At 32.8% G+C, this 16,156-nt stretch overlaps 1 protein-coding gene across 1 annotated transcript; it reads right to left on the reverse strand.

The window, feature by feature from the left end:
• Positions 1-4,723: 4,723 nt before the first annotated feature.
• Positions 4,724-12,634, reverse strand: LOC108908329 (hypoxia up-regulated protein 1). Its single transcript, XM_018712358.2, has 3 exons — positions 12,479-12,634; positions 10,664-12,368; positions 4,724-6,683 (listed from the first exon to the last, which is right to left on the reverse strand). Exons 2-3 carry the CDS (start codon positions 12,354-12,356, stop codon positions 5,590-5,592), a joined length of 2,787 nt encoding a protein of 928 aa, XP_018567874.1. The 5' UTR covers positions 12,357-12,368; positions 12,479-12,634; the 3' UTR covers positions 4,724-5,589.
• Between the last annotated feature and the right edge of the window lie 3,522 nt (positions 12,635-16,156).

Raw genomic sequence — 16,156 nt, forward strand, 5'->3', positions numbered from 1 at the left:
AATTCCCACAGTTTATTTAGGTTTTCGTTGTCGAGTGCCTTCTCGATACCAGAAAATATCTATTTAATTTTATTTCTGTCACTTTCTTAATATTTTAGAGAAAACGGTTTTTTAAAACGGAGACACTCCTTTTCGAATGGAAAGAGCAGAAAATTCTGCATCAGAATATGACTTTGACACTGCCCTCAAGGTCAATGATCAAGGTCAGTTCAAGGTCAAATGTTGACTTTTACTGTAATTTTTTTATTTTTAACTACGGAATCAGAGGAAGTGAGTCTTTGAATACATACCTGATGGTACTCCTTAGTGACCTTGGTCTTGAGGTCACTAAAATATTATGAGTCCCGTCTATTCCATCGTGGAAAATAAAAATAACAGCCGGAATAATCACTTGACTTCTACCTGACCTTGACCACTGACCTTAAGTTCATGTTTAAGATTATAGTAACATGTAGAATTCTACGCTCCCTTATTTCTAGCGGCGAAATAAGGGATTGCTACTCTAAAATCATCATTTGACCTTTAACTGACCTTGACCATTGATCTTGAGGTTACGGTCAATGTCATATTCGGATGCAGAATTTTCTGCTCTTTCCATTTCTGGGATCGAAAAGGAGGGTCGCTATTTAAAAAAAAAAACGACTTGACCTTGAACCTTGACCTCAAGGTCAAGGTTACCATCGGATACGCCGTGGAAATTGCTGAGACCTTTGTCCTCACCATTTATCCCAAAAATGATTTTTGGGGGTTTCCATACTTTTCACTTAAAAATCACAGTAAAAATTTTTTTATTGCGTTTTTCTTGAATATCTTTTTCGATTTTCATTTCTCGATAATGTCTATTACAGGAATCGATATTGCTTACATTTTTACGCGAATTAAAAATAAATGTTGATCTACGACCTCCTGATGGAGACGATATATATATTTTTTATATTTAAGGGCTACAGAGATTGAAGTTGAAGACTTACATTTTCAATTAAAAAAATATTGTGCTTCATTTTAGCCACTTCTGCATTTTTAATTCTGCGTCAAACCGAAGCATTCGAGCGCTACTCGGACGCTCCGAAAACTGAATTCGCGCGTTCAAAAGCGCTCTTACTTTCAAAATCTTCATTATCTCGACTTCTGGACCACGTACAAAAATGCTTTTGTACTTAATCTGAGGTAGCTCGACGAGATAAAACAAAATATGAAGTTTACGACAGCGTCAAAAGCATAATTACCTTTGAAAAATATATATCATATAACTGCGTTAGCGGTTGCAAAAATAAAATCTGTGGTTGTAAAAAAAATATTTGAAATGTACAAGTGTTTGTTTACATTGTGATGTATCCCAATGTGAAAATTTTAAGACTCCAAACATCTAATTAGACGATGCTTCTTTTGAAGCGTTTGAATCAGTCATTGATGTAACGAATTATGTGGAAAATGAAATTTATTGCGTGGAAAATATAGGAAATGAAACCATGGAAGAAGAAGAAAATGAATCACAATTGAGGGAATTGAAGAGAAGAAGAATTGAAACATAATAGTGAAATACTTCAGCTGTGAAAATAAATAATGTAATTGACGAATATTTTTATAGGTACCACGTAATTTTCTGTACGATGATAATTAAATAAATGTTTTGTAATACTTATATAACAAAAAGATATAATTACCATAAAACGTTGTACTTACTTTATTTCATAAGCAATTATTGAAATGTTAACAATAAGAGGTAAGAGAATTTTAGACTAAAGGAAAAATACATTTTTCAAAGGTAATTATATGCTTTTGAGTCTGCCGTAAACGTCATATTTTGGTTTATCCTGTCGAGCTACCACAGATTAAGTACAAAATAATTTTTGTACGTGGTCCAGAAGTCGAGATAATGAAGATTTTGAAGTAAAAGCGCTTTTGAACGTGCGAATTCAGTTTTCGGAGCGGCCGAGTAGCGTTACCCCCACTCCGCCGGCCGCTACAGTTAGCTCGCGCCGCGCTCGAATGCTTCGGTTTGACGGACAATTAAAAATGCAGAAGTGGCTAAAATGAACCAGTTTTTTTTATTGAAAATATAAGTCTACATCTTCAACCTCTGTAAGAATGGACGCTGTAGCACTTAAATAGCGGTCTGTGGAATTAAAAAAATATATATCTCGCCTCCAGAAGGTCGTAGAGCAACGTTTTTTTAAATTCGCGTAAAAATGCCATCAATCGATTCCTGTAATAGACATTATAGAGAAATGACAATTGAAAAAGATATTCGAGAAAATCGCGAGCAAAAATTTTTTACATTTTTCTAGTGATGTGAGTGAAAATATATAACAAATTGATATATATCAATTTTTGATACATATCAGCTATTATATATATGTTAATAGCTGATATATATCAATTTTCCCGCCATTTCATCAATAAATCCAAATTTTAAACATAACCTTACATTTTAAAACTAAAAACTTGTGGTGTGGTAGGCTTGAGTTGGACTGTAATAGCTCATGGGTACCTGGCATATCTCCGACAAAAATGAATATAAAAATCTGAAATTTTGGGGGTGTACTATAGATGGGAAGAACTAAGAGCGCACGTAATTTCAAGTCACCCCTTCCACCCTAGGGGGTGAGGTTTTTTTTTTTATGTACCCTACTCATTTTGCGAGTTTCGGATTCTACGCGTAAAACTACCCCCGAAAGCGCGTTCTTGCCGAATTCGCACAAAATCCAAACCACCACCTTCGTATGGATTTTGTCGTTTTTTCGATGGGCATTTTTCTTGGGCACATCTCCGTCAAAAATAAATATAGAAATCTGAAATTTTAGGGGTGTACTATAAGTGGGGAGACCTAAGAGTGAACCTGATTTCAACTCGCCCTTTCCACCCTAGTAGGTGCAGAGGAAGTGAGGGGTGGTCTTTTAGACGTACCCCCTTGAACGCGTTTCCGGGGGTAGTTTTGCGCGTAGAATCCGAAAATCGCAAAATAAATAGGGTACGTCTAAAAAAAACCCTTCACCCCACCCCCTAGGGTGGAAGGGGTGAGTTGAAATTACGTGCGCTCTTAGGTCTCCCCATCTATAGTACACCCCTAAAATTTCAGATTTTTAAGTACTACTTTAAAGCAGTTTCTTTATTATCATAAGTTTTTGATAATTTTTATTTCAATTTTTATCTTTAATTTTTTTTTTAAGTACGTATTGTGATATACAGACTAAATTTTCTTGTTCTAGAAATTTCCCATTTTTTATTTCAGGGTTGATAAAACTAAATTGCTAATAAACAGCGTACTTGCTTATAAACAGTCGGTAGTACGCAACAAAAATTAGAAGTGATGATAAAAAAAATTAAAAAATTCCAATCTAAATATGAAAAAAAAAATAAAGATCACTTGATAACTTTTCTAAAAGTTCATATATATGACATGTATTTGGTGTCAAATTAATCAGCAAGGCATTAGCAATATAAAAAAACTAATTTGAGTATAGTTTTTTTTAACAAAATTCATCTGATATATATAATGATATATATTTTGATATATATCACCCAAAACTAAATAGCATGCTATTTTATATCACTACATTTTTCAGTCTTCTTTGGACACTTGAAAATAATAAAATCGTTATCACTCTCTTTTACCATGAAAGTACGACTCTTAAGGAAAAATGAGGCCTGATTCGTTTCTCTAGACTATTCGTCGAGCAAGAGCCGATTTTCGAGATGACCTTTTTTTCGAAAAATTGTCATAGCGAAAAATTTTAATATTAAAAATAGGTACTTTTTTGCTTGCCGAGGGCTACATTTACATCAAGTAACAAGTTCCAAAACCTTAATTTGCAAGATACAGCAAAAACAAAAAAGTCGACTTTTGACGGTTTTTTCAATATATCTCGAAAAGTAATACAGCAATTGATATATTTAAAAATACGAATCGATAGGTTTTTTTAATAACTACAACTTCCTCATTTAACTTTTTTCGATTGGAGTTCAAGTTTTTTTTTTATTAGCGAAAACCGGTTTTTTTACTTTTATGAATTTTATAGGTTAACTTCGCCGTTTAGCGCCACAGGAAAAATATACTGTGGTGTATATGTTGTACACCAAAATAATTATCACGCCAGGTAGAACTCTAATTCTTTATTAAGTAACTGATTGACACAAAAATTGTAATAATAAAGGTACTGGGTTACAACCACTCGATATGCTGGTCAATTAGAGAATGTGCCCAGATTGCCTGCCTAAGGGTAGGGTCAGCCACCTACAAGGGTCCTTATTCTTTAAGATTTATGGCAGGACAAGTCAGGCAAATCTGCTTCTATACAATTTCTTATTTGTAAATATTTTCTATGAACACAGAGGCCTACCAGGGAATGTGTGTCCCCACAACACTATCTTTCTTAGAATTTTCTTTCCTATATCACTATATTTTTTGTTTCCAGGAGGTATTTTTTTTGTAAATTTAACATAAGGCAGTGCCAGATTGATTGGACTAATTTGTTACTTAGAGAAACAGAATAACGAAAAAACACATGTTATTACATGTACGTTTTAATTTATTATTAACAATCATAAATGATCAAAAATTGTGCACAAACCTCTGAATTTTTACTTATCTGGTAGTGTAGCTTATATAACCTTTATTGAGGATGCTCTACTTTTGTTCATATTTCATCTGTAGAATCACTCACAAATGAAATTTCTGCACACCCTGTAATTTAATAAGTGTCAGTGGAATAAAACAAAAAAATCACAATAAATATATTTGTATTTATCTCACAATAAATAGTATGGTGGAATGAAAATTATTTTAAGTTTTTTATTCTGAAAATCGAAATTATGCAAATAATGTTACAAATATCACAATGTACATTTATTAAATAAATATATTAACAGTAAGACGACCCACGTGAAGAAATAACAGAAACAACTTACTTACCTACATCAGTGAATTTTCTATAAAAATAAGTAATATTACAGTATGTAATCAGTGGACACTAATGAATACATATATATCGCAGTAAAAAAAATAGTACCATGGACCAAATGAAAAAAACCTAATTATTAAATGTCAATATTTGTAGGATCCCTGCCAACTTGAGCTATGTTTAGGAGAAATTTTTATGAGACACGGACAAGGATCTGCATCTAATTCAAAGTAACAATGTTTAATTTTTGGTCAAGACATGCTCCATAATTATTACTAAATATGGAATCAAAGTTAAATTGAATATCTAATTATTTTGATTTAGAATTTTGAACATTGTTCATTAAGTGTAAAGCAAAAAACGACGATAAAATTACTTATACTTTCGTATTATTAAACATGTAATTAATACTTTAGAATTTTTTGGGTATTTTTATTAAAAAAAAACTGTAATGTAAAATATACATTACTCAAAAGATGGTCTAGAATAAAGAATTTCCAGGTCGGATTGTTTTCCTCTTTTCAGCACATCTAAGAAACATTAACTTATGCATACTTAATGTAACACTTTCTCAACCATAAAATGCAGCTGGTTTATAGAAAAATTTTGAATAAAATCAAAACCAAAAGTTTACGAATTTTTCCCCAAAAATGCACTACATTGTTTATAACCTAAAAATTGCACTAAACTAAAGTTCTGTGTGGCTATCGTTTGGTTGTTCTTCATGAGGAGTTGGACTTATAGTTTCTTCGGTTTTTGGAGCCTCTATGGTATCTTCTTCCGCTTCAGCCACTTCCTCTATAACACTTTCCTCATTGTCGTTCGTTTCATTTTTATCCCCACTACCATTGCTAGTTTTGTCCTCGGCAGGTTTTTCTATTTTTTTAGGCCGCCACATTTTAAGTTTATTAATTAAATACTTCACTTCTCGATCTAGAGCTGCCATTTTATCCATCAGTATTTTCACCGTCAATTTAATTGGTTCATTAGGCTTCAGTTCCTTTTGTTCCTTAACGGCTTTGTCTCGCCATTCCGTGGTATCATTGATCAATTTCTCCAAAGTGGTAATTTCGACATCAGTAAACACGTCTTTCTCGGGATTTACATCTTTGGTGAGATTTTTGGCTGATATTAAGAAATGAGATGAGTGATTCAACATTGAATGCAATGCCTTCAGGGCTTCGGGCCTCTCTTTGTGTTCCCAAACCCTTGAAAACAGATCCCTTGTCAGCTGGTGCAACTCATCGAGCTTTTTCTCGTATGTATCAGCGTCTGCTTCAGATCCTTCATCATATAGCCAATCAGATATTTCACTGCACATTGCCTTTATTTTTTCGATTTCCTCACTTGTTCCAGCTTGAGTATAGTCGTCCTCGTATAACTTGTTTTGAATTTCTATAACGAAACTTTCTAGATTATTCAAAGCAGTAGCTCGTCTGTTAATTTCATATTCAATTTTGTCCAGTTTCTTTATTTTCTCTATAGATTGTTCAAACTGATTCTTATTTAATATGTTCAACATTAGTACTTCCTCAGAAACATTTATTGGTTCCTTGACGGTAACTACTTTAGGTTTTAGATCCTTTGAAGCTTCTGGTTCAGTGGTATTTTTCCCTGTAGTTCCATTCTTAGGTTTTTTGTCTGATTCTTTGGCATCACCGGTTTGTTTGTCAGTCGTTCCTTTATCAGATGATTTTTCTTCAGCAGCTGTAGGTTCTTCTTCTGGTTTTTCATGAACTGGTTTTTCTTCCTCGCCACCAAAAAGTTTGCTGAATGTGCTTCCTGCAGACAATTTTTTATTCAATAAATGAGGTTTGTCAACATTACAATAAAGGGTAACACCACTGTAAAATTCTAAAAAAATCATATTTTTGCGATTTTTTCTTAATGAAAGGAATAGGAAGATTATAATAATATTCAACGATGTTTTTAAGTGTTCAAAAAAATATATTTATTCATAAATAGTACAAAATGGCGATGCTGGAGTCATTCTCGACAGGTATGTTGTTTGAGGCGCTCTATGGCATACAGTGTAACTGACGTAAATTTGCGTAGACAAAAAAAAAACAAAAAAATTCTCTCGAAGTCCGAAATTACAAAAAAAAATTCTGTACAGGCATAAAACTTTTTTCACCCCGTTCTAGAAGGTTTAAAAGCATGTTTTAAATCAATAAAAAAATAGATTTGAAAATTATACAGTGGTCTTACCCCTTAAATAATAAGGAAAATAATTGCAATAACTTTACAGGATCTTTCCTAATCTAAGAGTTATATACAGTTAACCCCTAAGGTTAATTTTAACATATAATACATATAACAGCTAGAAATTGACCTTTGGCTTCTTAAAATATGTTTCAAGTTAGTTGGACTATCAGCATTAAAATAATTTTTTACAGTTTGAACTGTTAATGATCAGGGCTGTCAGCACAGAGCCGCGGGACATAAGCGTACGCATTATTTATTAAAAAGTATCAAATTAAATTGTCTACTATACACCACCATAAACACCAACATCCGTTGGAATTGGAATTAATATTACGCAACATCCGCACGATACAAGCAACGCTATACTAACGTGACGTGAATGTGAAAAGCATTCTGAGGCAGCGGCTCACGCATGCCTCGTTTGACCCGCTTGGCTCGCCATTGAATTACGGCTCTCTCTGACAGCCTTATTGATGATTCATATTTATAGTCACAAAAATAAGATGCATGTCTGCTTTTTTGTAACTACCTTAATAAAAAAAATGTGTTTATTTTACTTTATATTAAAGGTCTTAAACTAATTCAAATTTTGTCCTAAAAATCTTATTAAATTATGTCGAACAATGTTCTTGGATAACAAAAATCTTTCTATTCCGGCTATGTGGTGGTCTTCGTAATATTAAAACCAGAATATATTTCTTTGAAATGTTACATTATTCAACAATTTCAATTTGTCAGATATGTGTTATAATAATAATAATAATATGTAGGCCTTGTATTTTGAGTCCTAATTAAAATTGGCCATTTGTTAATGCCGATTAAAGAATAATCATCTAATAAACAGGTAAATACTTCTGTACTTCGCGCTACATTTAGTAGAACATTAAGTTTAATGTACCATTAAGCCGAACTAGAAACATTCGCAAAGGTAGGCTCATAAATAAAACTATAAGGAATAGGGGTAGATTTGTTTACTTAAAAAATAAAATAAGATAGAAACAAATAAAAGTTTAATATTTTTTCTGTTGGTTACACTGATATGGTGATGGATATCTAATGAGAGCTTTCTTAACCTCAATTTTCAGTGAGTATTGCAATGTTTCGATCTACTAGATTTCAAAGTAGCTTTCCTCAGTGAAAATCTGCTATAGCTGTTTTACATTGACAATTTATTCATGAATAAATTGACGAAGTTCTTCATGAATTAATTCACTAATTTATTGGTAAACAGTGCGATTTTACACTGCTACAGACTCTGTCAAGTTTTTTGACGTATGAATCAGTTCTACCAATGAATCAAAGAAGCAAATAAATTTCAAAAATGTCACCATTCCTCTCATAATTGCCACAACCCCACAACAGCGTGTTCTGACACATATTATATAAATATTAGTATTTGTAAGTAACAAATCAGTAAAAACAATGCAAAACTAGCACAACGCCACACAATTATTTACATATTCCAATAACATAACCTCATTACTGATCTGAGGCTGGAAATCTGTTGGGTTGATACTTCTGAACTTCACGAAGAAATTGACGAAAATTGGAACATACTCTAATAGCTGTTTTACATTGACAATTTATTGATCAATTAATCCATGAAGTCGCTTCATCAAGAAATTGGACAAGTGTAATACACCAAATCTGCTGTCAAATAACTTCTTAAATTTATTCATTCTTGACGAATTAGAGCATGTTCTAATTTTCATCAATTTTTTCGTGAAATTCAGAAGTACCAACCCAACAGATTTCCAGCCTCAGATCAGTAATGTTATTGGAATATGTAAATAACTGTTTGGCGTCATATTAGTTTTGCATTGTTCTTACTGATTTCTTACTTACAAAAAATAATATTTTTGTGATATGTGTCAGAACGGTACCGCTGTTGTATCACTACAATTATGAGCGGAAAGGTGACATTTTTGAAATTTATTTGCTTCTTTTATTCATTGGTAGAACTGATTCATGCGTCAAAAAACTTGACAAAGTCTGTAGCAATGTAAAACCACACTGTTTACCAATAAATTCGTGAATTAATTCATGAAGAACTTCGTCAATTTATTCATGAATAAATTGTCAATGTAAAACAGCTATATTTCGTCAAGAACTTGATTAATAAATTAATTAAATTATTTGACAGCAGATTTGGTGCATTACATTTGTCCAATTTCTTGATGAAGCAACTTCATGAATTAATTGATCAATAAATTGTCAATGTAAAACAGCTATTAAAAAAACTTCTGATCCCTTTATTTAAATTGTCGCGTCGATTTCGAACTGTATACGTGTGCTGCCCCTTAGTAAATTGAATTATCTTCGTCGGCATCTTCAAAAATGTCCCCATTTCAAAATAGCACAGAATTTCGTAGAATTATGCTAAATTAGATTATCTGTTTCTCTGCCGTAAAATTCAAATTTGAATTAACGAAATAACTAATCCCATTGGATCAAATTCGACTGTTGATTAACGCAACAATCAGCTTTGGCGTCAAGTTGGTAGGTTCGTTAATTTAACATGGGGATCAGCCATATTTAGCCAGATTTAAATTAAATTTTAATGGCCTCATATTATTATTTAATCAATGTCCTAGACATATAATTATAAATTTTTTAAAATTTATTTTAGATAATTACTTATTTATTAGCTGTTTGCTAGATAATGCTGGTACAATTCAATGCTAATTGGAGCATGTAGCCCATGAGTTGTTGTTTCTTACAATATCATGGGTTAGGAACCTTGTCTGTGAGGTTTGATATCTTTTGCATACTTGGATTTTTGGTATCGAAGAACATTGCTTGATATGATCAAAAACCAGAAAAGAATTTGAAATTTGATAACTGGTTTAGAAGAAAAAAGATGTACTGTTAACAGCTCATCTTCAAGATGCCAAAGAGTCAGAATTGACTTTTAGTTTATTTGAACTTTGTATATTAATTTTATCAAATAAACCCCTTGTAAGTATAAATTTGGAAGTTGTCAAATACACCTTTTATAATTAAAAATATAGTATTCTTGTAAGAATTAAATTGAAGTAAGTGCTTAACTAACAATAATGCCACAAATTTGTACTAAAAATATGATTTTGAGGACTTTTTTTGAAAAACATAAGAGTAGTAATTTGTAGAAAACTGAAAGACAAATCCGAAAATATAATGATTGTTACCGTAAAGCAGTGGCGTAATATTTTATTTAGAAAAATATGCCACCGATACTCTGTTATCTCCGCCACTGGAGTATATAAATTTTAGCAAAAGGCTTCGGATTTTGGACAATGTTTACATAAATACATGTGCCTAGTTTCAAATTATTTCACTTGGGTACTAGTTTTTAAATTATTTTAAAAAATTAAAAAACTTTTTTAAGTTTAACACCCTGTATCTTTTTAACAAAACGTCCTAGATAAAAACTTTATATAGAAGAGTCCCCTTAAAATTCGCCAAAGAATACGAAGTTTCATTTTTGATCACCATTTATGAATCACCCTGTATAGGCAAATTTAAAACTCAAACATTTTCTTGCAAAAATAAATCGTATTTTGTTTTTATGAACTTACCTAGTTTCGACAAGGTTCCCTCTTCTTCTTCGGTGGGTAAAATTGTCTTTTCAACAACCAACTCAACATTTATCAAATTCAGCAAGCCAGATTCATCCTTTGCAAAATGTGCTTTAATACCTTTGGTCTCAACATTTTCCCCAGTGTTCTTTTTCAGAGCTTCAGCAACACCACTTAATTTATACTCTGACAAATTGGTGGAGCCAACATAAAGGATCTCATCGTTCGATAGGTAATCCAAGTCAGCATAATTAACATTAAAGCTGAAGTCATCAGTGTGCTTGTTGAATGTAATAATTTTCTTCTGTGGATAGGGGTTCATCAAGCCAAAGAGAGTGCGTTTCACCACCTTAATTCCTTCCTCAGTGCCACGTTCAAATGTGACTTGAATTGGAAAAACTACTGCATCTCTGGTAATAAATTTAGCTACTTTAAATCCAGTACTCAAGTCGGCTGCTTTGTAAACTGCACCTAAAGTGGCAGCCTCATCAGTGTTTAGATTCTTCGCAAGCTCACGTCCGACAGCTTTTTGCAAATATTCTTGTACCTTTGGCACTCTAGTACCAGCACCGACCAATACAACTTGACCTATGACGTCCATAGTTAGATGAGCAGTTTTCAAAGCTTGCTCTACGGGCTTGCTAACACGTTCAAATAAATCCTGAACTAACTTTTCCATTTCCTCTCTCGTAACTATTAATTTAAAGTCTTGTTCATCTAATAATCCTTCGATTTGAGCAGGATGTTCTGCATTTGCAGACAATACATTTTTTACTCTACCAGCTTCTTTGAACAACTTAGCCATAGCTCTGGGATTCTTAAAAACATCGTTTTTAGTTTTTTTCATATCGTTAAACTTTTTGGCAAGGTAATCTCGCAACCGTATTTGTATTTCAAGACCTCCTAAAGTACGATCATAACCAACTCCAAGAATAGATGCTTGAGGATGTGTTTCGACGTAACCACGTTCTTTGGTCTTAACTGTTTGATAACTTACTAAAGTTGCAGTAGTGGAAGAGGCTCCCATATCGTAAAACATGACGTACTGTGATGTTTCATTGAAAGTTTTAGATCTAAATATGCCATAATTTAAGGCAACAGCCGTGTAATCATTTATTAATTGCAATACTTTTAATCCAGCTAATTCAGCAGCTTGTAACAAAGCCCTTCTTTCAACTTGATTGAAGAAACCTGGTACTGTCAAAACACATTCCTTAATTGGTTGCTGTGCACCATTTTCTGCAAATTCTTTCGCTTTTTTTAGTAACTGTGCAATTAATTCTTCAGGACTGTAAGAAGTTTCATCATCATGTTTAAAGAGCACAGTACCTCTCTCTGGATCTTCTACGATTTCATAGAACGGAAAACGTTTTTGATATAACTTTACTAGGGGGTGGTTTATGTTTTTGCCCAACAAGTCCAACAAATAACCATATGCTTGTTTTGGAAAACGAACAGCGACTGTTTGTGCATCTTCACCAAATAATCTAATATTATCTCGTAAACTAATAATAGCTGGTGATTTACGCTTGGATTCTTTATTAAGTGCTATTTCCATTGGAACACCAGGGGACACTATTCCAATTTTCATCCATTCTGATCCCAAATCAACAGACATTACTGCCAAACTATTAACAAGGGTCAATCCAATAAGACATAAAAGGAGGGTAGATATAAGGATATATAATTTCATTTTTACCTAAAACTGAAAAAGAAACTATAAGACACAATAAAAGCATTTACAGATGGTAAGTTCATTTTGAGGTTATAAAAAGAGAATCGCAATTTTTGTGTAAATAAAACAGAGATACTTACATTAACTTCTAAAACTAACAGGATACAATAGAATAATTTCACTCCCTAGAGTTTTTATTCAAGTTTTAATGTCCACGTCAGAAATTACATGTGCCAAACAAATTGTTCTAAAACACAGCACAATGTCACAAATTTGACTGCATTTGACAAAACAGACCTTCTTGTTTGCCGGTACGTCAAGTGTGGCGAAGGGCTATTGGATACAAATTTTTAGTGATACCACGACAACTAATTTTATTGGCCAGAAGAGAGCGGAGACTTCGTGAAGAAATATGCATTGAACTAAACATGAGAATGGAAGGCGCAGTGAGTATATTACGGGTTAGGCCAGTAAAGTGACAGAACATAGCGTCTATCGTTTCTAATTGCCATGTATTTATTCGCATTTTTCGTAGTAGGTATATTTAAATGTACCTATGTACGTATGTACATTATTAATTAATTAATTAAAACGTAAAACGTAAAAAAAACTTCATTTGAATGTTTAAAAGAGCAACTACATATTTGAAAACGACATCATTGGAATCAAGTTTTTTGAAAACTGTATTTATCTTTGTTTTTATATGAAAAGTATGATAGCTCTAGCTAATTGGTTTGGTACTACCAAAGCCATCAATCCACATTCACACACGCACACATATGAAAAGTATGTATTTTAATATGAAATTGTAACATGTATTCTTATTAGTGGTTTCAGCATAGGATACAGTCGATCAAATGATGTCCTAAATCTCAGAGTGCATGCGATTAACTCCGAACAATTTACCTAGGTGTTTCAAATAGTTCTCGGGACCTATTAGCAAACAGAATAAAGTCTTTGTAATTAATGTATACATAAATAAAATGAAAATTGTATATTTGAATATGTTGAAAATATTTACTTATGTAACAAATGTTGGTTATACATGCAATATTTTGTAAAAAAAAAAATCTGGGACCCTGAAATCAAAGGAGCTGACGTTAATGCTCTTAACTGTACCAAAGTTTACAGAATAAATATTCTGTAAACTTTGACTGTACTCGTATAATCAATCTGTGTCTGTGGTCTTATTGTTAGACCACAGACCAGTGTTAGTACACTAGTTCACTAGTGTTGGGTGTTGGGAAATACCTTAGAACATATATACTACTTGAGGTAGCCTCCCAGAACCCAGCCGTTGGCTACAAGGCGAAGAGAGAGATATGAGCTACAAAGGTAGGCTTCGAGCATATACTACTGGAGACAGAGTTTCAGTGGCCGAGAGTGTAGCGGAGGTTTAGAGAGAGAGAGAGAGAGAGAGAGAGAGATGGAGGGTATGTGCTATCTTTCTCTAGCAGCATGTTGCTCGAGAGAGATAGCATGTACACTCCTATATTTCTCTCTCTAAACCTCTGCTACACTCTCGGCCACTGGGACGCTGCCTTCAGTAGTATATGTTCTAAGAAGGTAGGTAAGAGCTGTCTCTCTCTCGCCGCGGAATGTAATTGGCTGTTCCTGTCATCAGTCATAAGCCAATCATGTTGGGAGAATGTTGCTATTTTGTGTCAATTCGTATCGCCAGCGTCGTAGCTGTGGGTTGGCCGCGGAGGCGGCTGCCAGGGGCGCAAACGTCAAGAGGACGCAGTTTAAAGTTATTGTATTGGTTCTCTTCCTATAAAATAAGTTTTGGAGGACGCAAAATTCAAATCTTGCCTTGGGCGCTCATGACCTTAGCTACGACACTGCAAATCGCATCGGAAAATATCGATATCGGAAAAATATTGTTTCGAATTCGAATTAAATAACAGAAAATTTATCAGTTCAGTGGTAAAGTATGAATACTTGCAGATATATTTTTAAAACCTTTAAAAGAAGTGTGAATAATTAGTGAATATAAATATGCCCATGATGTATCAAATATAAATAAAAATATACCATAAATGTTTTTTTTATATAATGCTGACTGTTACATATAGTATTAACTAGAATATACATAGGTATAAAATTAAGTTAATATTATGTTTAATTTCTAATATTTTTGTAAATAGTTTGTAATCAAAATAACAACAAGCTGGTGTTTATTGGTTTTATAAGCTAGTGTTACTGTATAATAGTTTATGACATTTGGACGTCCCTGTTTCAGTAGAGTTACCAATAGGTACATAATTTAATCTGAAAAGCTATTTCGATACATGGATACATATACCAACCTACTTTTAAAAAAAATCGATCCATCGATACTTTAAGACGAAAAGTATCGACGTCATTGTCAATTATCGAAAATTGAAATATATCGATACTCAATAACAGTGTCGATAGGTACCTACATATCGACCGACACTAATTAGTTCTGTACTGACTGGTCAATGATCATTTAAGTACCTACTTCATTAGAGCAACTGACAGCTCTTATCTCTGACGCCATATTACGCAGCACCTAAATTTCAATCACATATATGTAGGTACTTCATGGGCGTAGCTACAAATCTTGCTTGGGGTGGACCTAGGGCTTCAAGTTCTATGGAGAACTCTAAAAAAAGCTCTCGCAATCAGCGACTTACCGATATAAAATTTGAACCGATATGATAAAGATAATGATTTTTTTTACTGGGGTGGACACCGGGCTTTCTGGGGTGGGCCGTGTGCACCCTTGCTCCCCTCCTAGCTACGCCCATGACGTACGTACTTATGTATAATTATAACCCATAGAATCACATTATAGCTCTTTTCCGAATGGCACGCATATTGAATATTAGTAAAACAGTAAAATTGATTAATTTTAGAAAATCACTTTCTGTTGAATAGTATGTGTGAATGGCAGCAACGTCCGAAATTTAAATGCAACACTCAGTTGTTTTGCTCATTCCGGTTCAGAATTATATTTTAAATATTTACATGTTGTTAAACATTAACTTGTTAAAATTTATTAGATCAGGGTCAAAATTTTTCAATTGCTTATTTACATAAAAAAATACATGAAAAATTAAATTTTAATCGTTCTGAAAATTTTACTTTGGCTACTTAAAAACTGCTAAGTAATTTTTTTTTCTAAATAACTTTTTTTTCTAACACCAGGTCAAGATTCACTAAATTAAACGTTTTTTACGGATCTGTTGTCACCGAAATTACAGAAAACATTACTAAATATACACAATAATAAAGAAAATAAAATATTTGACCATAATGAAATAAATTTTAACTGAAACAGCATAGAAATAAAGACAAGTATAAGTGAATAAGTATGTCCATTTAAGTGATCCTTACCCTGAGATATATTGGTATAATATGGGCATTAACTTATTTAATTCGCCAGGTTTAATAATTTTCTGTAAACTGAACCACGAGATATTAATAATTAATTAATGGTTATATTCGTGAAATATCTTTTTAGCTTAAATGTATAACTAAATGTATAACTGGTTGCATACATCTGAAAGTAAAAAAGGGTTTGGAGGGTCAGAACTCCTTTATAACAGATAATAATAGGTAATAACCTATTGTTTTTGTCGTTTTTTTATACATATATACTATAATTTTGTTTAGTATTTCTGACAGAAAATACAGTGTCGCGGATGGAATTGAAAAAAGCAAAAGTTTTTTTATTTTTCATTATTTCTGTTCAAATTTACAAAAATGCAGTTGAAAATGGGTCAATCTACAGGACGTTGCCCATTAAGAAATAAATAAAAATACTGTAGTTTGTCCTTAGAATGAAAAAT

The sequence above is a fragment of the Anoplophora glabripennis genome, unplaced genomic scaffold (assembly GCF_000390285.2).
Source record: "Anoplophora glabripennis isolate ALB-LARVAE unplaced genomic scaffold, Agla_2.0 scaffold196, whole genome shotgun sequence".
In the NCBI taxonomy this organism is placed as follows: domain Eukaryota; kingdom Metazoa; phylum Arthropoda; class Insecta; order Coleoptera; family Cerambycidae; genus Anoplophora; species Anoplophora glabripennis.

Coding starts and splice junctions, on each gene's coding strand:
- LOC108908329 (XM_018712358.2), bottom strand. CDS start 12,356: ATGAAATTATATATCCTTATATCTACCCTCCTTTTATGTCTTATTGGA. Junction 6,684..10,663: donor GGGAACCTTGTCGAAACTAG/GTAAGTTCATAA, acceptor AATTGTCTGCAG/GAAGCACATTCAGCAAACTT.